Below are 24,274 nucleotides of genomic sequence, written 5' to 3'. Positions count from 1 at the left end.
CAACATCTGAGCGATCACCCTGGTGTCCAGTCCTGAAATTCCAGCCTGGGGGGTTTGGTTAAGAGTCCATTACATAAACCTCCATGGACAGGATGTTCAGTCTTTCCCCTCCAGAAGCAGGAGCTCTACTCATGACTGGAGCTCAGGCAGACCTCTAGATGCCCATCACTGGCTGTTCAGCAGTTCCCTGAACTTTTAAATTGGGGATGGAGGCAAGCTGTGGGTTGGTTTGTGTTCAGGTCATGTGTTCTTGACACTGCATATGCAGCATTCATCCATTCACTAATCCTGTTACTGCTGGCATTGTTCTGGACACTTCCAAGCTCAGAGCTGGTCTCCAAGACTGAATCAAAGCAGCAGTAGCAGCTGCTGACACCCTGCATGTTCTGCATCAAGGTCTCATTAGATCAATACCTACAGTTCCTGTATATCATGTAGAAAATCGCAGGTGGGAGTCTGGACAGTACCTGGATGGGAGACTCCTGTGGAAAAGCCAAGGTTGCTGCCAGAAGAGGGTTTAGTGGGATCAGTAGGGAGCACACTACAGTCATCTGTAGGTCCTGATGCCATATTATAATGGGGACACAAAAAAAAGGGGCACCATCCTTTTAAATGAGACAAAGTGAGGTTCTGACTGGGTGGTCATAAAAAATCTCAATGTATTTCTCAGAGTAGGGTTGTTACCCTGCTGTCCTATTTCCTATTGTCTTCTACCCATCATGGCCTCCTAATAACCCCATCCCTGAACTGGCTGCATCACTCTGCTCTCCTCCCCCCTGAGAGCTGGGGTGGGGCTCCCCATGACCTGTAAGTACCAAGTGTGAGGGATTAGCACGATGGCTAGAATCAGCAGACATGCTGCTAGTCCTTTAATGTGACGACTGCAGTCACTGATCGATGGTTCTGCTGGCCTTGGAGGAAATTTAAAAATCGATTGAAGTGAAATTTAAGGAAATGGAGCTGGGAGATGGGTTCTGCACACCCGAAGCTCTGCAGCTGAAATCTCTCTTCCTTTCAGCAGGGATTTAACCTTTACCTGTTTCTTTGCAGCCTATGCTGCCATGGCTCCCTACGCCAATGTCTTCAATAAATATACAAGCTCTCCATTTCATGTGTCTTAAGCTTCAGCATATTTTATACAGTAGGTTTATGAAACACAAACAGCACCAGCACCTGACCCACAGTACCCTTATAGGGCATCCTTGATATTCCTGGACTTTAAACCTGTGTAATATTTTTACCCTGTTTTTTTTTACACTTTACTGAACTTTATATAATTTTAAAAAAGTTACAGCATACTGTATGAAACAAACATAAAACCCATCATAAGCTACTTGCCTACCCTGTTTCAATTGCCTGTTACTGCGGGGGAAGTCTGGTATTTTTGGTTTTAACAGACAAAATTCCCCTTTAGCAGATTTTGTCCATTAAATCCAAAGTCTGTTAAAGCAAAATTTGTTAACAGTGTTTATACTGTATTTTTCTATGAAAATGCATGCATGAATAGTGATGAGCGTCTTTTGGGGCTCAGTATATGTAGTGTATAGCTCTTATCCCAGATCGCAATCCCAGGCGGTCACGCTGGGATTGTCTCTAGACTACAGCAGCTCTGTGAAGTGCCTTGGGAAGGCTCTGTTTTGAGCGTTATGTATAATGATCCGATTTGTTGATTGATGTTAGTTTCTAAGGCTTTCGCTAGCCAAGTGGGTGGTGATTTTGTTTGTGCAGGCATGTCAAAAATGTTCTTAATGGGTCAAAAGGCTGTTCGAGCCAGATTGTGAGCTGCAAAGCAAGCCTGACCAGACCGGCAAGACTGAGGACCGTGTGCGAGATTCTGGGTGGTGTAGAGCAGTGGGGTTTTCTTTGTATTAGCCAGCTCAGGAATTGATGTCAAGGGTTCAGTGGAATATTTCCTTTTCTGCTCACTCATGAATAAAAGGAATTTAACAGTGGGTTTGGACTCTAAATACAGAGCCATGGGGACAATACAGGAAGCAACTGTGCAGGAGTAACAGATACATAACAGATACAAACCTGACTTAATTTTTGGGACTTTGAACAAGGCCCTCTGAGACAATGATACAGCAGCTCTAGGTTACAGTACTGCAGAGAGAGGAAGAAGAGACAGAACTGCCTGTTAGTTCACTGGGGTTTATTTACCTTGATGATCACAGGGTGAGTGAGGCAGGTGACTTCTGCCCCTCCCTACAGGTAGGATTAAGCGGGTGTTAAGTTACAGGTAGGGCAGGAGGCAGTCCAACATTAGGGTCGGAAAGCTACAGTACACAACACCTCATTGTCTGCCAGGCAGCACTTCAATTCAGACTACGAGTTGGGTTGTAAAGAAAAAACAAATTGGGCTTTATTTTGTAAAATCACCAAACATCCAGTTGAGCTCCCCAGACTACTGCATTTGTACTCTCCATCACATCCTACAGCGGCCTCTAGTGGGCAGTGAGAGCACCTCTCACACCTGGAGAAGGTTCCACAGCTGAAACTTGTTTCCTTTCTTTCCCCAGCAGGGAATAAACCTTTTACTTGTTCCTTTATAGCCTACACATGCTGATGCAGCTACCCACCTGAACTACTATGCAGTTTATTTTCTTAGGGTCCAGTTGCAAGGTAGACCAAGGGGAACCTAGTTCAGCTTGGCTAGAGCAGGGTACTGAATTTGCTCAGATATTAAATGTGGTCAAAAAGAAATAGTCCAACTGTAATCATTTCTGGCCAGGCAAAAGTGACTGAACAAGAAGGCTGATCGCCAGTTTAGTGGCAGAGAAGAGAATTGAATTAACCACTGAACATGAGCTAGATTCTAGCTTTTAAAGTGCTGTACAGCATCACAAGGTAGAGACTGGGTGAAATGTTATCAGGTATAGTTTTGAATAGTACAGACAGACCCCCCATTTGGTGGATGAACTGTGACCTTGGATCTACAGCCTAGGTCTATATACACACACACACAATTAAATGTACAGCACTGGATCCATCTTTAGGTCTCCTATCAGGGGCACCACTTTAGCCATGGTCCTCTGCTTTCAGAGAACGATCCAAGCTTCCTTACTCAAGGTACACCATAATTCTTGGACCTCAAACTCTTAATTCTAAGGGACAAAATGTTGCTATAACACCTTCAGCTTAGTCAAGCTGAACAGCAGATTGAAGGCTGCAAAACTGTTGATGCGGTGAGCTGTCAAGGGCTCCGCTCACCCAGGCTGAACTGGTTATCTTGCCCCACTGGGGCAGCTCAGTGGGAAAGAAAGTGCCAAGGAGACCACAGCATCGCTGTTCTTCACATTGCTGCCATATTCCAGTGGCAGGAGAAGATGTTAACCACGGCTCAAAACTAAAAACAAGCTTCATTGCTTCCTCAACTTAAGATATTCAAGTACAGGGCTAGGGTAGAGGGAAAAATACTTCAAACAAAATTTCAATTAGCTTACTCATCTAGCTATAGAAAAAGACCTTCACAACCTCAATGACAGCATATCAGTTTAGTCTATCCAGCCAAGTAGGTTGGACACACTCTGGACATTTGTCTTTGGCCTAAAACCCAGAAAATAATGAAAAAAAAAAATCTACAGGTATGCTGTGAATCCATTTATTAAGTACAAATAAAGTGCTCCACATGCAGAAGCACTAGAAAACAGCCCGATCTGCACAAATTTACATATTCCTGAAGTCTGACAGGGTTTAGTACTCATCCTCATCTTCTTCGCACAAGCCTTCTGCAGAATCAGCTCCTACTTCCTCATAGTCCTTCTCCAAGGCAGCCAAGTCTTCTCTGGCCTCAGAGAACTCGCCCTCCTCCATCCCCTCTCCCACGTACCAGTGGACGAAGGCCCTCTTGGCGTACATCAGGTCAAACTTGTGGTCCAGGCGGCTCCAGGCTTCAGCGATGGCAGTGGTGTTGCTCAGCATGCACACAGCCCGGGCAAGTTTTGCCAGATCTCCTCCAGGCACCACAGTAGGAGGCTGGTAGTTAATGCCAACCTTGAAACCAGTAGGGCACCAGTCCACAAACTGGATCGAGCGCCTGGTTTTAATACTGGCAATGGCTGCATTCACATCCTTGGGCACCACATCCCCACGATACAGCAGACAGCAGGCCATGTATTTTCCACGCCTGGGATCACACTTCACCATCTGGTTGGCAGGATCAAAACAGGCGTTGGTGATCTCCGACACAGACAGCTGCTCATGGTAGGCTTTCTCTGCAGAAATGATGGGAGCATACGTGACCAGGGGGAAGTGAATTCTGGGATATGGCACCAAATTGGTCTGGAACTCCGTGAGGTCAACATTCAAGGCCCCATCAAAGCGCAGAGAAGCAGTAATGGAAGAGACAATCTGTGCAATTAGCCTATTCAAGTTGGTGTAAGATGGACGCTCCACATCGAGATTGCGGTTGCAGATGTCAAAGATGGCCTCGTTGTCCACCATGAAGGAGCAGTCCGAGTGCTCCAGGGTGGTGTGGGTGGTCAGGATGGAGTTGTACGGCTCCACCACAGCAGTGGAGACCCGTGGAGCAGGGTAGACCGAGAACTCCAGCTTGGACTTCTTGCCATAATCCACAGAGAGGCGCTCCATCAGCAGGGACGTGAATCCTGAGCCAGTTCCACCTCCAAAGCTGTGGAACACCAGGAAGCCCTGCAGACCTGTGCACTGGTCAGCCTAGGAAAGAAGACAGAATTTCAGTAGGTTTCTTCAAAGAGGGGCACTAGCATTGTACTACAATAACATGCACAGAATCTAGACCCAAATTTAACCATGACTTGGATCCACCTCAGACTGAGCCCAGGTGCTCGCTTGCTGGGTTAACCAAGTGCATTAAATAGGAAGCTGCCAGCCAAGTGACATCTCATCTTTCACCCAGGAAAGAGCACTTGCCATTTTCCGAATGCGGTCCAGGACTGAATCGATGATCTCCTTGCCGATGGTGTAGTGTCCTCGGGCGTAGTTGTTGGCAGCATCTTCCTTCCCACTGATGAGCTGCTCAGGGTGGTACAGCTGGCGGTACTTTCCTAGTCGGATCTCATCTGCCAAGAGAGGACCAGGGCCCAGGTCGTTCAAACAGGAGGACCTTTCCTTCCTCACGATTCAGGGTTTTCAAGTCCCACATTAGTCAGAGTCTCTCTGTCACCATTGAGCCCCCAAGACGATATTTCAACCCGTTTGCTCATCGTTGTGGATCTGGATTTTTAAGGAACATTGTCACCCACCTTTGAAAACGCTTAGTGAGCCTCCACTAGAGCCTAATTAACCATACAGATTTTAAATTGTTATCAGACATATCCTGATGGAGTCCCTTCAGCAGACATTAATTTAACTTCTTAAACAAATCCTGTATTTACTGTATGACCTCACTTTAACAGATAAGCAATTGGCATCAGCTGTAAATGCTATTTGAGACTGGATTCTGGATAGGGAGTTTTGAGAATCCATCATCCCATTTGTTCTGCAATTCATAGAGCTTTAGTGCTTTCAGACATCAGCATCGACCCATTTGTAATCTTCAGCCCCTCCAGCCAGTTTTTAAATTGGAGTCGGAAACTCCTTGTGGGCAGTTCAAAGTCCTAGCCAAACGCAAGAGCTCAGAAGACCGATTCCTTCCTTACTTTTATAAGGAAAGCAAACCAACTGAGGGGGCTCTCTCAGGAGAGCTCTTCCTGGATTTGCAAAAACCCTTCAAGTTCAACCAACCCCCCCCACATTACCCACAACTGTTGGCTCCAGGTCTATGAATGCGGCTCTGGGCACGTGCTTCCCAGCTCCTGTCTCGCTGAAGAAGGTGCCAAAGGAGGAGTCCACCAGATCAGCCTGGCTCACAGTGCACATGGTCCCATCAGGGGTGATTCCATGTTCCAGGCAGTAGAGCTCCCAGCATGCATTTCCCATCTGCACACCTGCTTGGCCTATGTGGACAGAAATGCACTCCCTCTGCAGGGGGGAAATACATCATTGAAGAGATGCATCAGGGTTCCCATTCATTCTCTGATCACAATAGCATTGGTTTTACCTTCAGCCACACACAGCCTACATAAATTCTGTGCATTTCCTCAATGCATGATACATGCTTAATTCCTTCTGTTGAACATTTCACATCCAGCAGTACAGCTGCAATTTGATTTAAAGCAGTGGTCAGGATAATTGGAATATTTGCTGTTTATTATAATAGTGAAGCATTAATCACCAAGTGAACATACAGACAGAGCTCCCCATACCCAGGGAGCAACTATAGCCCAGAGCTGGAGCACAAGCCCTTACCATCACGACAGGCAGGGGCTTCGAGGATCTCCAGCCAGCTCCTCAGATCTTCGTGGACACACCTAAAAGAAGATCAAAGTTCAGGCAAGACACACCCAGGGAGTAGGAAGGAAGAAGAGCCCTAGGACAGATCAAAGTCAGCAAGATGCTGAAATATATGCATTGTAGCATTCTACAAGTCTTCAATGGGCCTTGCAGTTCAGAATTATATTGCCTCTTTCCCTGCACTTGGAAGTGGTTTGTCAGGAAAAGGTCAAATAACACAGCACCTCTTCCCTCAAACTGCAAAGGAAATCCAGGTTAAAAGACAGGAGTTTAAACTAAATGTAACATGAAACCAAACAGCAGCAATAACTACAATAAACCATGAGCAATTTCTGCATGTAAACAATCTGCTCACCTGAGATGGTTATGGATTGAATCCTCATCTTCTAGTGGCCTTTATATAACCACAGGGGGTGTGTCTTTGCTCCAAAAAAAGTTGGCCATAGTGTGAGATATTAAAGGGGAAGCACCCCTCCATTCTTCTTAAAGGTGATGGCATGACATAGCTTGAATGTTAAAGTTAGTGTGCAACCTAAGCTATTACAGAACATGGCCCAGGCCTAAGGGTTTTGCTGTAATTAATGAATCGACGGGACAGGCCTTGACGTTTTACAGGTGACTGCTCCTTAAATCAAGTAAATCTTTAGAAACTATTTAAACGCAAATGATCTGGAAAGCATACCTGCCTTTCTGTTTGTCCGCGCAATTAGATCAAGTTGGTTAATTGCTGAACAAATGCTAGGCTGAGTATGTAATTAGTGCAATTAAGGGCTGATTTAGATAATTGGGAGCTCAGCTGGAACAAACGCCAGACAGTAGCGGGGTGCCGGGAAGCAGGAAGGGGGGAGGTCTTGCAGTGGGGATGGACTCTCAAGTGGAGCCCGACACTGATCAGTCTCCATCTGCTACCAGCGCCCACTTTGTTTTCCGGTGATAAATCTTTCAGTGCTGCTGACACCAGCTTTGAAGGTTAATTACCAATCAGAAGTGACACCTCTGTCCTCGCTGACAGGCTCATTAGGAAGAATGTAGGAAGAAGGAGGGGGAGTGTGCAGTCAGGCAGTGAGTGGGAATAGAGGCACTGCTTTATCGGCTGGAGGAAATTAGAATTCAGGAAGCTGCATCTGATGGGACAGGGCCCGGCTGGTGAACTAGGCATACCTGAAGGCATATCAGTGTATAGCAACAGATCTGAGTCACACATGTCACAATGAATCAATATGCTTATTCTGACAAAAGAAATTGATAGCAGGAGCTAAGTTTATCAAGATATGGCAGGGCACGGCTGGAGAATATGCAAAATTCAATTTCTGTGACAGGCCAGTAAACCAGTCACTTAGCAACCTCATGTAGACCTTTCGACATATTATAAAAAGGAAGCTGTGAAAATTAGACTTTTCTGCATTCTGCACCAGCAGCCCCACCTGGGAGACACACAGCAATCATTCTGCACCAGCAGCCCCACCTGGGAGACACACAGAGGCCATTCTGCACCAGCAGCCCCACCTGGGAGACACACAGAGGCCATTCTGCACCAGCAGCCCCACCTGGGAGACACACAGGGATCATTCTGCACCAGCAGCCCCACCTGGGAGACACACAGGGATCATTCTGCACCAGCAGCCCCACCTGGGAGACACACAGAGGCCATTCTGCACCAGCAGCCCTACCTGGGAGACACACAGAGGCCATTCTGCACCAGCAGCCCCACCTGGGAGACACACAGGGATCATTCTGCACCAGCAGCCCCACTCCACAAACATCAGGAGGAGACAGAAGCTGCAGCACCAGATGGATCAAGGGGAAACTGTAGGGAGGTCAGACTGTAAAAGCCCAGTGTGGAGTTGAGCCAGGATCCCCTGGTTAATCCTGTGTAGCTGGGATCAGAATCTCTGGTCCTGGAGAGTCCCTATAAATCCAGCAGGGATTTGCACATTTCTAAAGAACCACATTTACTGTAATGAGTTTAAATCAGTGGTTCTCAATCCTGTGTCTCCTGTTTTTTGTTCCGAATGCACCCTTAATCACCAGTCCTCATTGGGGCCAGTAACTGATTTGCTTATTGGATTAGAATTTGATTTCTGCACTCAGACCTTAGTTTTAAAAAATGCCCCAGTTAAAGTGCATTATTTTCAATAGCTTCACATTTAGGACTTTACAGCTTCTCCTCACTGGCTAATTAAGAGTTGTCTTGTTTACTTCTGCCGAACCCCGGCTCTTAACAGGTTATTTATTGACGGCGAACTGACACAGGTGGGAATGGGCCTGTATCAGACCCTTCCGCAGTGAGTCTGTGTTTGTTCTAGTCCAGCTGGTGATACTGGAGCTCAGCTCACACACCTGTATGAGGGCAGACCTGAAACCCACCCACTAGCATGGGGTTACAGGACTCCTGCCATTTACCAGTGTCATCCAGCTTTTATCAGAACTAAAAGCAAACCTTTAAAAAGTGAACACATTGCAAATTAAAATAAAGTAGCCTATGATTAGGAAATCAGCTGGAGCAAAGCCCAGAAATAGTTAAATGAAGCAGGTGATTCAGGGAGACCTGTAAGATGGCCTGTTCTGGGATTTGGAGACCAGTGCAGTAGAGGTTAGTACTTCTGAGTGGAGTGGATTTTGTTTAAATGGTGATATTCTTGTCTGTTTTTCTCACGTGTACCTCAACCTTTTGAGTAATTGTTTCCTGTGCTTTCCTTGACATTTTAATCATCTTGCCCTGACATCGCTGCCTCCTGCACAGACTTCTGTTCTGCCACTCGAGGGCCTTCAGGGGTGACCCAGACACGTGGGAGGTGAGGTGAGTTGACACTGTTAATTACAGGTGGTGGTGTTTCAGCCCTTTGCTGTAGAAGTATTTGCAGTATGAGAGAACACAGAACAGAATATATATACTGTGCACTCTCCTCTCAGATTACAGGAGGAAGTAAGTGCAGCATCTGAGCAGAGGGGAAGCTATAAAACCAATTGCTTGCAAGGTTCAGTAGATGGTGCTGTTACTACACTTAAGCAAAAGTTGAAGTCTTTTTTTTCAATTGCAATGTAAAAATATTTTCTTCAAATTTCCTCAAATGTTTCTAAAACTAATTTTGAAGCGGTTCTTGAGTTAAATGTCTTTTTTTGAGGTGCAGTGTGAGTTTGGGGGGCTCCTCTTATTGTCTGTAATGTATCACGACCTGTGTCTTTTCATGGGTCTGTGCCTGAATAACAAAATAATTTACACACCGCTGTTTTTCTTGTGCATGTGGAAGAAGTTTGTTTGACTGTGAAGGTTTAATTCAGAAACGAGTTGAAGTGTTTGGTCTTGATGCAGGAATAAGACAGATGTGTAATTCCATAATTCCAGTTGTGTAGTGCTGAGAAGGTGTTTTTGTCTTACCCCGTTTATCCCATGTTATGTTACATTCTAATAATCACCCATTTCAGCTGGTTTCTCAGCGCCTACGTCGTAATCTGGGATCCTCTGGGCAATCAACAACTCTGTATGAATGTAAGGACCTGTTACTAAGTGAATTAAAGTTGTTTTGTGCAATATTAAAGTCCTGCGAGAAATAAGCACGCATTGATGGAAGTAACTGCTGTAATTTGGAATAGGCTTATCATGACTGAAGTGTGCTCTTGATGAGTAGGAAGTTGGAACTAACTATAATCTTGTTAGTACTTCATTGTCAAAAGGCTTAGTTATTTAAATTAAAGCTCTTGTCAATCAATTTTGCTTGTGTTAAGATTTCAGTCCCGAAAATGTACAGCATAGTGCCATAATATATTAAAAACTATACTCGTCCCTCTTTTATTGTGAGGAAAGCAAGAAGCAATTTACACGGAGACCTCTAAACGGCCAAGGGAAAAGTAATTGAAAGATGGGAGATTGAGAGAAGGCGCTGAGCTCTGAATGCTGTGGTGGAGATAACATTTACAGCACAGCGAACAAGAGCGCATTGTGAGCTTCCAGCAGGAAGAGATGATCTTTCTCAATGACATGCTTCAGGGGTGAGTGGTTTTTCATTAATCCCTGCATATGAAACAGCCGTCCAGATCGGTGCCAGTACTTGGAGCAGGGAGCGAGAGCGTGCTTTCCCTCCCCAGCCCCGCGCAGGGGCGCAGAGCGGCGCGGCCGTCTGAAATCAACTCGCTCCTGGCTGCACACTTCCCCGGGGTCAGGGAGCAGAGCGCTGGGAAACCCCAGTGGAAAACGGGGCGTCTGGAGACACAAGTACCTCAGGATGCAGCAGGGCAGCATGACCTGCTCCTTGGCCTCCCATTACTCTGGGGCTCATACTGGACACCCCCATCTTTCCCAGTTGCTTACAGTACTCCCCAAAGGAAGAGCCATGAGCCAAGAGACACGTTTCCAGTTTGAATTTCGAGAAGCTGAGTGGACTGATAAACTGCACATCCGCATGAGCTCTGCTTCACCAGTCCTACACCTGTACCAGGTGCATCAGGCTCTATACAGAGTATACGGTATACAGTATAGTCACGTTTTCTTATGTAAAATCATGTTGCTAACAGGTCTCGGTCCTTGCAGGCACACTTCAGGGGCAAATGAAGAAACGTGGTTTTAAGTAATTATTGATGGTGACTCTTCTCTCATGTGCGGAGGATTCTGTTTCACTCCCTGCAGCAGCATGATTGATCTCCCGGTGTGCGTGAGTCCGTGACTTTGCTCTCCGGCCCCTTGTGATCCTGATCCTGTGCATCGGGCGAGACTGCCGTGTGTAATGAGTAGAAAGGTGAGGAGCTACCACAGGAAGCCTTTATAGCCTCTTACCCCTGGCAGATGGGGTGAAAACAGACCTGACGTCACAAGTGAAGTCAGCGTGATGCTCTCATTCTGGCCGCGAGCTGACATTCGCCCACAAGCCTGAGAAATGACACCGGTTAGCACACATCGCCACTTTCTCTGGGGCAGGTCCAGGGCTGAGTGGAGATGGGAATCACGCCAGGCCTGAGGAGCAGCTGTGCTGCTCTTGCGGAGTTTCATTGTAAACCTCACTTAACGGGCCTCTGGGTTCATCAGAACCAATTTGACTTTCCTGATTTCTACATGTACATTTGTCAACTATTGTATTGAATCCAGTTGACTTCAAAAGTTGTTACTCAACTAGTGGACCTTCCAGTCCAGTCCTTCTGATTCAAGCTTGCTGCTTGATTAGTTAATAGGCAATTTGCGGGATCAATTTAACGTTTAAGGTGGATGTGCAGTGGTGCTGTGTCCCTGGAATATGACAGCACAGGAAGTGTCCTCTCAGGATTGGAACCTGGAATAAAGGAATATTTTTATCTATCTGCAGGATATATCCAGCTACAGTACATGTTAGTGCTTTACCCAGTGATCCCTGGAGCCTCCCTTAAGTATTATTTCATGACCTGTAAGACTCTGATGAAATGTTACTTTGATGTTAATTAATATTAGCATGAAACCTAGACCGCTGAGAAAACTGGCCCTGGTGTGAGTGTGTGTGTGTCTGTGCCTGTCTGTGCACGCCCTGCGATGACTTGGTGTCCTGTCCAGGAGGTGTCCTGCTGTGTGCCTGTCTGTGCACGCCCTGCGATGACTTGGTGTCCTGTCCAGGAGGTGTCCTGCTGTGTGCCTGTCTGTGCACGCCCTGCGATGACTTGGCGTCCTGTCCAGGAGGTGTCCTGCTGTGTGCCTGTCTGTGCACACCCTGCGATGACTTGGTGTCCTGTCCAGGAGGTGTCCTGCTGTGTGCCTGTCTGTGCACGCCCTGCGATGACTTGGTGTCCTGTCCAGGAGGTGTCCTGCTGTGTGCCTGTCTGTGCACGCCCTGCGATGACTTGGTGTCCTGTCCAGGAGGTGTCCTGCTGTGTGCCTGTCTGTGCACGCCCTGCGATGACTTGGTGTCCTGCCGTGTACCTGTTGCTTGCCAGGACAGGCTCCAGCTCCTGCGGCCATGTATGGGATAAAGCCCATATAGGATAGAACTTGGACGGATGAATGTTGGAAGGCTGCTGTCCCAAACTGCAGGGCAGCTGCATGATGAATCAGCAGTCTGGCGCTTGGCTGCCTAAGCTCGGATTCTTTTGGTTGAGTAGGTTCAATCCCGTTTAAATTGAATTGAATATTTTTTGTTTCATTTGCTGCTTCTACAGAACATACATGAGTACTATAAATATTATCTTTCTGTTTCTGCACACTTGACTAGTTTATTAACCATCCCATAGTTTATAACTATACCATTAATCTAGAAAGAGCAGTGTTCCTAGTACAGACCCCCAGTGGTACTCTAACAATGACCCCAATTTTAGTATTTACCCCTTATTAATTCTTTGTTTTCTATTTTTAACTAATTCTCAATCCAAACACATACATTTATCCAAATACCTACCTCCTGTAATTTGAGAATTAATCTTTTCTAAAAATCGTTCTATACTGTATGCTGTGAGTGTCCATTACTGTTGTTACTTGAACAAAGAACTCTAACAATACATGCTTGTTTAATAAATTACCCATTTTCTGTTCATTATCTAAATGTATCCTGGATACCTTTGATTTAATATTTTACAGTTCTTTTGCTGTTGTAGTACTGGAAGAATCTTTTGTTATACACTGCCTGCACTGCAGTATTCTTGTCTCGTTTGTAGTCGTTTTAACATTCTCTTTCACTTTATTACTCTGGTTTTCTTTTATTGGATATTATTTTAAAAAGCGCTTTCTTTTCCCTCCCATGGTCAAAATCGTTTTGTTATACCATAAATAAAACAGCCACTCTCTTTTAGGCTTCGATTTGCTCATCTTCAGGGCAGACTCTGTCGAACCCGTCACTGTCCATCCCCCTCCTGTCCTTGCCTGCGTCTCCTGAGCTCTGTCTCACTCCTGTGCAGTCTGCGCTCCTAGAAGTGCAGGTCTTTGTTCTGCAATCTGCCTGTGCAGTTTCAAAGTAATGAAAACCAAACCCGTCACAGTTCCCTGATGGCTCTCTCACCTCCGTCTGCCTCACTCTGCGCTGTAACGGTTTGAAAAGACGAGATCTGTACCAGATTTTTCCTCTTGTAGGAGCTCTGACAGACTGGGGAGGAAAGGAGTCAGTTACCATTTCCACCACTGCAGTTTCTATTGCTGGTCTTTCCAAGTCTGTTTGGGGAAAGTTAGAAAAATAACTTTTTCTAATTTGGTGCTGAAGATTCTTTTCAGACAAGTTCAGTTTGCATCTTATTGCGTCAAAGAGTCACCATATTTAATTATTTATTAAAAGTGACTCTAGTTCTATTAAAATTCTGCAGTGATGACTTTGAACACATTGTTTGTAATTATAACATCTGGACGTGAATCTTTACAAAATAACTTGAATGATGTTCTGCTGAAAATAGTGCATCCTGAACACACCGGATTGAAAGAACAGTGAAACAGCAACCAGAGGACACAAGCGGCAGCTATGTGGAGGTGGTTAAATCCGGGGACAGGAGGCACATTTACAGTACACAGAGGGTGGTGGGAGAGTGGAACAGGTTACCCTGCCATGTTGTTTAGGCCGATACCCTGGCTTCTCTCAAGAAATGACTATGAGATCACGACTTTATTAGCCGCTAACTACCAAACTGGCCCGATGGGTGGAATGGTCTCCTCTCCTGTTGTTTCTAACTCTTGGTGTTATAGTTCTGCAGTGTGCTTGACAAGAGTGGTTGATAACATTGAACAGAAGGAGCCGCAGGATACTGTAAAGGCAGAAAGAAAGTAGGCGTTTTGTTGTGTTGCTGAATCTCCAGAGTACGGGAAATGTCTGAAAGTTGCATTCAGTATGGTAAGCACACATCCACAAACACAATTTATACTTGTGATGTGCTTTACACTTAGAGTCGTATAATAGTATTATAATGTGTCTTTATAAAGGTAATGGATGGGGAGCCTGGAATCAAGCCAGTTATGTTCTGTACTGCAGTGCCTAAAGGGCAGTTGGTAAGCATACATTACTTCATCTGTTTGCTGAGAAAGCTATTATGATTAATGCGATCAATATTACCCTTGTACAGTAAAACAAAGACCTGTAAGAGTTACTGAAAAAGCTTTGTTATGGAGCTAGAAAATAATCAAGCAGAAAGTGCTGCTATGATTATTCTCAATACCTCATTACAGACTGTAAATAATGCAGATCCTAGATGACGCATTTCAAGGAGAATGAACATAGCAGAAAGCAATAATAGCTGACTGTGCTGTGTTGCAACACGCATGGACTAATTTGTCTTTAAATTGTCACTCGGGGTATTTCTGTGTAAACCAGATAATTATTGAAATTGACTGACAATTAGAAGTTATTACTACCTCATTTGATAGCTAGAAGCTAATTAATCTGAACGTTTCATTTGTCAATTTTCTTGAAAGGTGCCCAAGTATCGGCTTCAACAACATGGCTGGACAGCTTATTCAGTACCCCAGCAGTGCTCTGTGTAAAACACTCCCCCTGTCTTCAGGTTTTAATGGAGTTTCCACTTGTGCCTTCTGGGTTGAGTCTGTCAGTGCCTTTAAGAATTGTGAATATTTGTATGTCTTTGAAACACTTTATGGCTGCTTAATCCTGTCAGTGTGGGACACTCCTGAATGCATCTGGTTGCTCTTCTCTGGACTGATTCCTGAGCACAAGTAGCTTGTCTATAACATTGCCAGAATCATACCCAGTATTCTAAAGGAGATCTTACAGGTACCATGTTTTTACATGCTTCCCTGGGTTTAATGATATGTTTTTAAATACAGTATGAATCCTAACATTTTGTTCACTTTTTACATTGCTTCCCCACATTGTGTAGAAGACGGGACTGATGTCCACATCGACACCCCAGTCTTGTTGTCAGTAGTCTCTTCCAGCTCGGTGTTTCCTGTCTGTAGTTCCTTCCTGCATGCGGAGCCCAGACCTGGTTTGCAGTACTGCCCTCCGTCAGGTACTGTAGCTGAGCAGCTCTGAGCTCTGTGCAGGGTTGGGGAGTGAGTGTACAATCTCTACAGCCCAGGAGGGCTCTTACATTTCCCTTGTGGGCAAACCTGCACCAGGTTTCTGGATTCCGGAATCACAAGCCAGACTGCTGTGTGCAGTTCAATCAATGTTGATTTTTGCTTGGGGTAGCATTTCTTCGTAATGAGCTCTGCGTGTGCGATAGATGTGACGGGTGACGTTTCATGATGAATGCAGGTGTACAGAAGCAATATGTTTAAAAATTCTTTCCTTGGGAACAGTTTATCTGATCCTTGTTTAGTGTGGTTTTCATAGTGTGATTTAGCAGAAAATCACAAGGCTGACCGCGCTGGTGTGCCTAAGATATTTCTAGGACACTTGGATTACGACGGGGAAGTGTGTCCTAATTCAGTTAGGATGTTGGACTATTATAGCAGCAGTACAACCTCCTGTCCCTATGAAAGCTTTTGAAACTGAGAGGGATGTGTAATTTTATTATAATAACATTTATTTTGCGGGGAAAATACAAACATTCAGATATGAAATATTTGCCAACTGTGATACAAGTGTAGGAAAAGGCAGGAACTCACTAACGTTTTATGAAAACAATCCACAAGGTAAGGGACAGAGGAGGTTACAATCTGGTCCTAAACATGCAGATTTACAGGTGAATATAAACTGAGCAACAGTTCTTCTAGAAAACCACCCTAGTCACTCTGAATACAGAGCATCATCATTAAGAGATGCACAAAAAATAGTTTCTCTCCTCTCAGTGTGGACAGACTGTGTGTCTTTTTATGTTCTTATTCCCCATGGTGGCTAGTGGCATGATGCTCAGATCGCTTCACTCTCACTGCAGAGTGTCCCTCGCTGAGATCGGTCGCTGTAGGAGTGCGGCACATTCAATGCTTTATTAATGCTACTGTAAGTCTGTACTCATGGACATGAAACTGCGGTAAAAAGCCAAACAGAACTCAGTGGAATCTTACAGGAACTGGGAGGTCTTATTAAAATGCATTCCTTTATTTTATTCTTACTGAATGCCTATCATTGACAGTATGAGTGGTAAGAGCAGCCCCTGGACTCTGAAGTGTTAACTTCATTAACTGTGAGAACTGCTGAGGCCACATCTTTCACTGCTGATGTCTTCCCTCGGCCTGGACTGTTTGCAATTTCAGATTCACCTTGTTAAATTGTGCAAAAGAAACGAAAGTGGAAAGGGGCTTATCGGAAGACTGCCGTTGTCTTAGGATCTTACCGTCACATTCAAAGGACACAGAGGAAATTAATCACAGTGGAAAAACTCACATATCTGTGCCTGGCTTTCTATTTATTTTTGTACAAAAGGGCACAGATGACGTCATGCTAGTGTTATGCAATCCCAGATTTCACTGATTGGAACTACAAAGGCAATTAGAAGAGCACACCTGAGACCTCTGAGGGTTCAGAAGCGCTTGATGACTTCTGCAGCTGCCAGCATCTTCACTGTCAACACGTTCCAGGCGAAACCTCCAGCACAGAGCTATTTTTGCACAGAGGTTTAAAAAAAAAAAAAAAAGCCGTTAAACTTTATAAATGAGAAAAGACAGCAAGTATGAATGAATCAGCAGCTCGGCTCGTCTCCCACGGCCCCTGCGAGAAGCTCTCTGACTAAACGAAGCCCAGAGCCAGGCCCAGGCCCCCCTCGAGTCGCTCCGGGCCGCGAGGCTCCGCGATCGCAGGGGGCCGCGTCCCGCCGTCTGCACTCGGAATGGCAACTTCCTGTCGGGACTCCACTGGGAACGCGGAGTGGTGAACTGCTGCATGACTGGACTGGCAGAATGTCTTTTCAAAATTGGAATCGCCCAATTTCAAATGTATTTATTTAAAGGGATGAGAATGACAGCTTGACTTTGCCTTAGGGAGAAACTTGGCCTGGGTGTCCTTCCACTTGTAAGATAGAGTCCATCACAGGTGACTATAAAACACATAGTGCAATGAAAAATAATTATTTGGAATTTAGGCTGCTAAACCAGTTCACCCTGAATACAAGTAGAGTTTCAATCTGAAATTTGCAGACACATACGAGTTCTCAAACATATGTATAAATATATATAACTGTAAGGATACGACAGTTCAGATAGACTTTGGTGATTTGGCAAAGATTTGTTGTTGTGAGAATGTATTTTTCCTTGAGCTCACTGTTTAATGTATTAGTTATATTTTAATCCAGTTAGTTGAATACATAATAACTTTCCTCGTCGGATTCAGCTGGTAATTTCAGCTGACGTCTACAGGACAGTTTGGCTGGACTGTGTCCTGCAGACTAATGATACTCAGCACATCAGAATGGAAGCAAGTGAAACATCATTTACCGAATGTCCAGCGTGTTTTGCATGAATTACTAAGGTCTGTTTCAGATTTTTAATAACTTTGACTTCTTTTTTAAATGTCTGTGCCTTACTCATGGTGGAGAGAGGCAGACACTGCTTCTGTAGAGGAGCTTGTCGGTGAAACTTTGAATCTGGGGGATGAGGAGGTGGAAGCTCCTAGTGAAGGTCAGGGCTGGGAGGGGGAGGACGACAGCATGCTACAGGTGTCTTCTAGTGATGCTGAATTAATTGTGATTGAATTAACCATCAGACCCCTCATTGATTCTGGCCCTGATTCTCTGGACTGATGTAACAAATCAGGTGACTGTGAACATCCGATATACAGCAGAATTAAATTTCTTGATAATAAGAGTGGTAATCCTGAAATTCAGTGAAAAACTGTCCAGCCGACATGGGGACTCGGTGAAGTTTAACGGCAGCGTGAATATTTTTCAGTTTTTTGAAGATCTGTGTGGCAGGGGTGTCACAATGGGAGGTTGTGTGTAATATAGCCTGGAATGAACCTTCTTCCTGACTCAGCTGCACTTAGCCAGGCGAAGGAGGAGCACAGACTCTCTCTGCTGGCACAGCTCTTTCCTCTCTGTTGTCAGGGGTCGATACGAGCTGCTTCCGCCGGGCTGCACGAGGGCGATGTGTGTAAACCAGAGGCTTTTTTCTCCTCGGCTCCGCCAGCATGTGCACCCCAGTTCACCCTTCCTGTAGTCCAGGCTGTGTTTGGCACAGGCTTGTGCTTTGTGTTTCACGGTCGGCAGAGCAGCTCAGAGGAGAGGCCAGGAAGAGTCAGGCTGAGGCGCGTGTTTCCATGACTTCCATGACTGCTGTCCCTCCCTGCATGGTGATCTCCATCCTGCAGGAGGGCTGTGATGGGGTGCGTTGGATTTACTGGCAGAATCAGGAATTGGAACAGGAAATGGCTTATGGCCACTTGGAAGTGGACAAAACAAGAAGCAATATTGGCACACAGACTCAAGTATGCAGTTGTATTAATGCAACCACAAACCAAGTGTAAACGTATATGTGAATCAATCTGCTGAGGTACGAATGGCTGCCCACCCTCTCAGGGATTTATTCCATGCGTGCTGAAAAGAAAACACAACTTTTCAGCCGTGGAGCCTTCTTCAGGTGTGAGCCAGCATGGAATAAACCTATTTCCTGTTCCTTTGTAGCCTACACATGCTAACACAGGTACCCACCTGAACTACTTCTATTCATACTGTCCAAGACAAGTACACATTAACTGTTATGAAATAAACATCATCAAAGAGTGTTTGGAATAATAGTTTATTTCTCAAGGTTTGTGATCTGAATGTTGAGCTTCTAGCTGTCCAAAGCATCACGCAGGCCAGGCTGTTTCTGGACTCCTTGCTTCCGCTGCCGTCGAAGTCACACACTGGTCTGACTGGGGTCCGGCCCGGTGAAACCTCCACCAGCTCGCTCGCCCTGGCTGGAGCTGCCGTTGCGGGGCGCACGCCGATATTCCAGCATGTCGACAAAAGTCCGTTTCTCCTTGATCAGGAAAAATTACAGTCGGAGGAGCTTGGAGTCTGTTATTGCAGGGAAGTCAGGGGCAGAATTCTGCTTTGCATGTGAACTCATTCTCCCAGCCTGGTGGTGTAAGGGGAGCCGGTCCAGGCTCCCGCGAAGTATAGGTCAGGACCCTATGCAGACGGTATAATCCGGAAGTAAGTGGGGATGGACATCAGGGGAAGGTACAGCAGGATAGGACAGGTTGACAGACAGTGGGGCACGATGACGGTGATCCGGTGCTCGGGGAGGGCGTGGCGCAGGCAACCAAGGGGAAAATCCAGGACGCAGTCCAAAGTCCAAAACCAGGGGATCCATCCAAGACGAAACAAACAAGGTTAAAATCCGGACCATGGAAAGGGAATAAAACCAGGGTGACGAGGCCAGGCGCTCCGAGCCCCGGACTCAGATGGTCAGGAAGCTGTGATGAAGCCTGGACTCGCTGTCCGTCTACAGGTTGATTATCAAACAGGCTGAAAGCGGAGTGTGTCAGCACTGGGTACTGGGGGTGGTCTGCCCCTTAAAATTAGTTCATTTTTCCCCTAAAGAAATGAAGGAAACTGGTGCCTCTGTGATCTGTGACTTCTGTGACCGTCTTTCTCATGAAACATCTAGGGCATCTCCACAGATTTAACCCGTTCTCTACCCATCGAACGCATTTGAGCTGGTTCAATCCACGATTACCTGGTGGTAACCTGTCCTCGCCAGTTTCCTCCACTGTGTCTAGCTATTAGTGCCCCAGTGTGATTCAGATCGATTCACTCCAGTTATGTATAAAAGACTTCATTCATCTTCAAGGGGGAAGCAGTAAGACCTGGTGAATAGAAAGGTCTATAGACCACAGGGCAGTTCCCAGCTGCCTCATCCAGCTAATCGCACCTCCCTTCAGCTCTCCCTGTGAGACGGGAGGATTAGAAGGATCTGTCTCGTTTGGTCCTTGAGATAAGCAGCTCGAAATGAGGCAAGATGAGAGCAGACCCTTACGACCCCCCAGGTGCCACGATCTTGGCAGTGCAGCATCACGGCTCTCCCTTCGTCTTGTGAACTTTGTGTGGACGTCCTGTATCGCAGCCAGTGTGAGGAGATGGTGTGCGTACACCTGCCAAAGAGTTCAGGCTCTCTGTGGAGGACTGCGACTCCCAATGTGCACACAAGGGACTCGGGGAAGAGACGCACTTGAAACTGCATCAGATATTTCAGCGTTTGGAGAGGCACGATGCCCTCCATACTCAACTTCCACATTACATTTCCTACGGCAGGGAGCAGTTAGCAGCTCCTCCGGCGCAGTGACACATCCACCAGGCCCTGACTCATCTGTGGCTGTGGGAACGAAGATAACAGTGTTGACTCTGGGCCACGCTTACACAGAGAAAGCACACTCATTCAAAGGCAAAAGCAAGTTAATTAGCCTCACTGGATATCTTTTGTTACTGTCAATTTCATCAAGTAGGGTTTTATTCTCCCCCAGTCACTTGAGACTAGGAAAGAACACCACACCTGGGAATTGTACTGGTTCAGCTTTGCATTCAGTTTGATTATCTATCCCAGCCTTTTGTTAGACTAAGTCTTCATGTTTTAGATGAACTGAGAACCGAAACAATGTTCCTCTTTTAGGCTGCCTCCACCTTGCTCAGTATTTCTTATTTCTGTTACCGTGACAGTTTGTGCTTTTGTCAGCGAACTTCAGTCGCTCGGCTGCAGTTGGCAGTGAGCAGGGACCCTCCGGGGTACGTGCTGAAGGAGAGGAGTCGACAAATCTGCCTGGACCAGATTAGAAATGAGTTTTTTTCTGGATCTCTACAATCTGACAACTCAAGTTATATGCTTGGTTTGTTCCCTTTTGGTTTTCGTGTTTGGTCCACAAAGCATTATTTAAAATTGCTCTGCTTGTGAAAAGACGACGCCACCTCCCCTCTGCTGTCAGCAGGACCCCCTGCCAAGCCCCTCCGCTGAGCTCTGCTGGAGAGGGCTTTGACCACACCAGCCCCGCGGGCCCATGGGTCCAGCGATGGCAGGGGAGGGGTGGCAGTCTCGCAGGGCTCGGCGCACCGAGCCAGATCCGGCAGCGACGCCATCTAATCTTCGGGGGGAGACGCAGAAGCAGAGGGCCTGGATCTGTTTCCGCTGCCGAGAGGGGTGGTGATGGGAGTCATCGTTTCGCCAGAATGCGGGATGTCCTTGTTCAGAACAGCGTCAAAAACACTGTACAGCAAGAGGAGGCCTCTTTCCTAAACATCACTACACCTCGACAACCCTTAAACACGTAAGGTGCCAGACTCCCCAGGACAGGACCCAGTCCACAAGGGGCCAAGCACACCCTCTGAAGAAGCTTTCAGTCAATCATGTGATGAAGTGGAATTTGTGGAAGATGAATTTATATGGTCCCAGAAATGTTCTTATTTCTTATTTCTTAACCTAAATAGTAACAGCTGCTAGAGGCCTGCATAAACCCTCTATCAGAAAACATAAACCAGGTAAGCAGAAGCAGACATCCTGCAGACCAGGTGTGGGGTGTGTAGGCAGCCTTGTCCCCCAGGGGGCGCCATAGACACACTTTCCTGAACAGAGATCTCTGTAAAGAAAGAGAAAAGAGCAAAGCAGCTTGCACTAAGACTGGAAGCCCAAGAACAGGCAAATTGCCATCGCCATGGAAAATATATTTTCAATAATGTAAATGAATCCCTTTATTTTGTCCAGGTAGAGACGAGAAAGAGGAGTTTATGATTATGGCAAGTGGGCAAATGGGAGTGCCACATCTTGGGGAACTTCATCAATATCATTGCCAAGCTGTAATTATGAGGCCAGAGCACAATCTATAGCGTCTAATGGGAATTAAATTATAATGTCTGTGTAGAGTGACACAAGTGCGCAGGATACAGGGGTGCCAGGGTTAAACCGCACAGAAGGTGGTTGCGAAACAACAGAAACAGAGCAGAAATAATATTGAAACAGTACTCTCCTCTTCTGGATCCACATCGGTTACTCGGAAATGAAGCAGTAAAAAAAGTCTTCCTGCTGTGCTGCTTGGATAGTCGAAATAAAGTCATGGAGAAAATGCTGCAAATACCTATGCAGTAGAAATAATTGTTGAAGCAATAACCAGTGAGCAACATGCCAGTGAAGGGACTGTGATCGTATAGAGATTCTGTGCCTGATGCTGTAATCGGTGCTTGTTAGCAGCTTAGTGAAATGCTGGTTTGGAATAGCCACCCCCTAGCTCTTTAACTCCATTGGTTTAAGGATTCAGGGGAGAACCTGTGTCCTACAGTATGTCCCAGAGAGAGTGCCTGATCAATGCTGTTGTATTAGTGCTGCTGTCTGCATTGCCAGGCGGTTTAAAGAGGGGTTCATCCCTGACTGTGGTGCAGTGGCGCAGGGCTCTCTGACCAGAGTCTGCTCTTCAGTATTTCCTTCACCTCCTGCAACAAGTCCGGGTTTCCTCTTGCCAACCAGTTCCCTGGAGCCCAGACCATGGCAGAGCCTGGGACCAAGGGGACGGACTGCCACCCTGTGCCGGCCACCAGACACCTGGCGCAGGGAGGATGAGGTGCCTTCTGCTGGAATGGGAATTCAGTTCCCCCTGCCTGCAGTGACCAAGCCCTCTGCCCATGCCTGCAGGCTCACCGGCCCTGACGCCTTCTCACTCTGGCTGCTCTGACCCGCGGGGCTCTCCTGCCTCTAACCCTTCGTGACGGAGCCCGAAGAAAGAGGCTCTGATGCTGTTCTCTAGGTGGTATCAATTGAATTCTGCCTCATGCCTGCATCAGTGCGGGGGTCGCCATGGCGACCACGCATCCTTGGCAAGCGAGAGGGTCTGGATGATAAATGAGTCAGAGATAACAAGAGGAGCTGGAATCGAGAACATCTTAATGATCTGCCTGTGACTGCCCTGCCTTTGTTTCATTCCTGAGGCTGGCCTGTGGAGTGACTTGTGTTAGCCTGAAATAACAATTCTGCAGAGCAAATATTTTCACTCACGCACAAACACACGGCACTCGGTCCAGTGAGCCTCTTGCATTTGATTGCTTCTACTGGTATTTCTCAGTGTGATCAATTGAGGGATCACAGAATAGGCATATTTGAAAACAAAATGTGAACTCTGCTCTTTTTATCACCCTGGTTTATTCCTGGAACATAAGTAAAGGCTACACACACTATATGAGTTATAACTTCCAGTTGCGAGTGTTTAATATTGTAGCAGCTATTCTACTTGTGAGGAACCGGGTTGTTTTACCTCCTAGACCTGTTGTTAATTCTAATTGTGCTGATACTGTTTTTCATTTGGGTAGCTATTAGCCTCTGTGTTTAGCTCCATTCCAATGGTGGAATTGCCATTTTTAACAGCAACCAACCTTTTCTTTTGTGTTTGTGTAGAACAACAAGACTGCTAAGATCTACTTTTCCCTGAGTTGCCCAGAAAAAAATGTTGCAAGATGTAATTCCATTAAGTAGTATAGTTAGTAACAGGACAAGCAAATAAAATGAATAAAGAATCAACATTTTACAGTTCCAGTTCTCTGTGGGTGATTGTACTATCTTAGTATCCTGGGATACAGTACAGTACAGTTCCAGTACTGTGTACATTGTATTCCAGGGATTTTACAGACTACCTAGACTCACCTTTCACAGGAACTAAGTATCTTATCTACCAAAGAGTTCTCCTGATGAAAGATGTTTCTCCATCCCTATGGAGATAATCTCTCTCTTTTTATTACATTTTCAAGGGGAATTAGTGAAATGCACAAAATGCACACACACGAACCTGTGCTAGACTGCCTGAAGATCAGCACTTACCCCTGCTGAAATCCATGTAGATCTCTGCCTGCGCTGGTTTCATTATTACAGAAGGACTCTGCTATGATGCAGCGGGTGTCTCTGGCGGCAGACTGCACGTCTGACAGCAGGGTTATGTGCACGCACATCGGCGGTGATGCTGCCGGACTGAGGAAGGATGCACCACAGCAACAGTGTTTACAAACCATGGAAACAGATGCGGTATGAGCACGTAGGTGCAGGCATTTAATTCCACTGGCATCCAGAGGCTCCCAGCAACAGAATGTATGAAGTGGTTTTAGTTTCTGTTTATATCATTAGAATTAGATAATTAGATCATTATAATTTAGTTGCTGTTTATATATTAGGTCTTCTACAGTCTCTTAT

General features: G+C 46.0%; 1 protein-coding gene and 1 long non-coding RNA gene across 2 annotated transcripts; both read right to left on the bottom strand.

The window, feature by feature from the left end:
• Nucleotides 1-3,587: 3,587 nt before the first annotated feature.
• LOC148673841 (tubulin alpha chain-like) lies at nucleotides 3,588-6,352 on the bottom strand. Its single transcript, XM_088630728.1, has 4 exons — nucleotides 6,268-6,352; nucleotides 5,718-5,940; nucleotides 4,891-5,039; nucleotides 3,588-4,674 (listed from the first exon to the last, which is right to left on the bottom strand). The coding sequence occupies exons 1-4, from the start codon at nucleotides 6,268-6,270 to the stop codon at nucleotides 3,694-3,696; spliced, it is 1,356 nt and encodes a 451-aa protein (XP_088486854.1). The 5' UTR covers nucleotides 6,271-6,352; the 3' UTR covers nucleotides 3,588-3,693.
• Nucleotides 6,353-18,855: 12,503 nt separating this feature from the next.
• Nucleotides 18,856-24,035, bottom strand: LOC148673840 (uncharacterized). The gene is made up of 2 exons (XR_015936224.1): nucleotides 23,909-24,035; nucleotides 18,856-20,434 (listed from the first exon to the last, which is right to left on the bottom strand). It is a non-coding gene; the product is annotated as an uncharacterized LOC148673840 (long non-coding RNA).
• Nucleotides 24,036-24,274: the final 239 nt, after the last annotated feature.

Source organism: Lepisosteus platostomus, chromosome 4 (assembly GCF_059453375.1).
Source record: "Lepisosteus platostomus isolate fLepPlt1 chromosome 4, fLepPlt1.hap1, whole genome shotgun sequence".
Taxonomy (NCBI): Eukaryota; Metazoa; Chordata; class Actinopteri; order Semionotiformes; family Lepisosteidae; genus Lepisosteus; species Lepisosteus platostomus.
This window is presented reverse-complemented; position numbering and strand designations above follow the sequence as displayed.

What these genes read in the sequence shown, in the direction of transcription:
- LOC148673841 (XM_088630728.1), bottom strand. An exon ending in CCTGGAGCCAACAGTTGTGG is followed by an intron (nt 5,040 to 5,717) that starts GTAATGTGGGGG and finishes CTCTCTTGGCAG; the next exon opens with ATGAGATCCGACTAGGAAAG. An exon ending in TGGACCGCATTCGGAAAATG is followed by an intron (nt 4,675 to 4,890) that starts GCAAGTGCTCTT and finishes CTTCTTTCCTAG; the next exon opens with GCTGACCAGTGCACAGGTCT.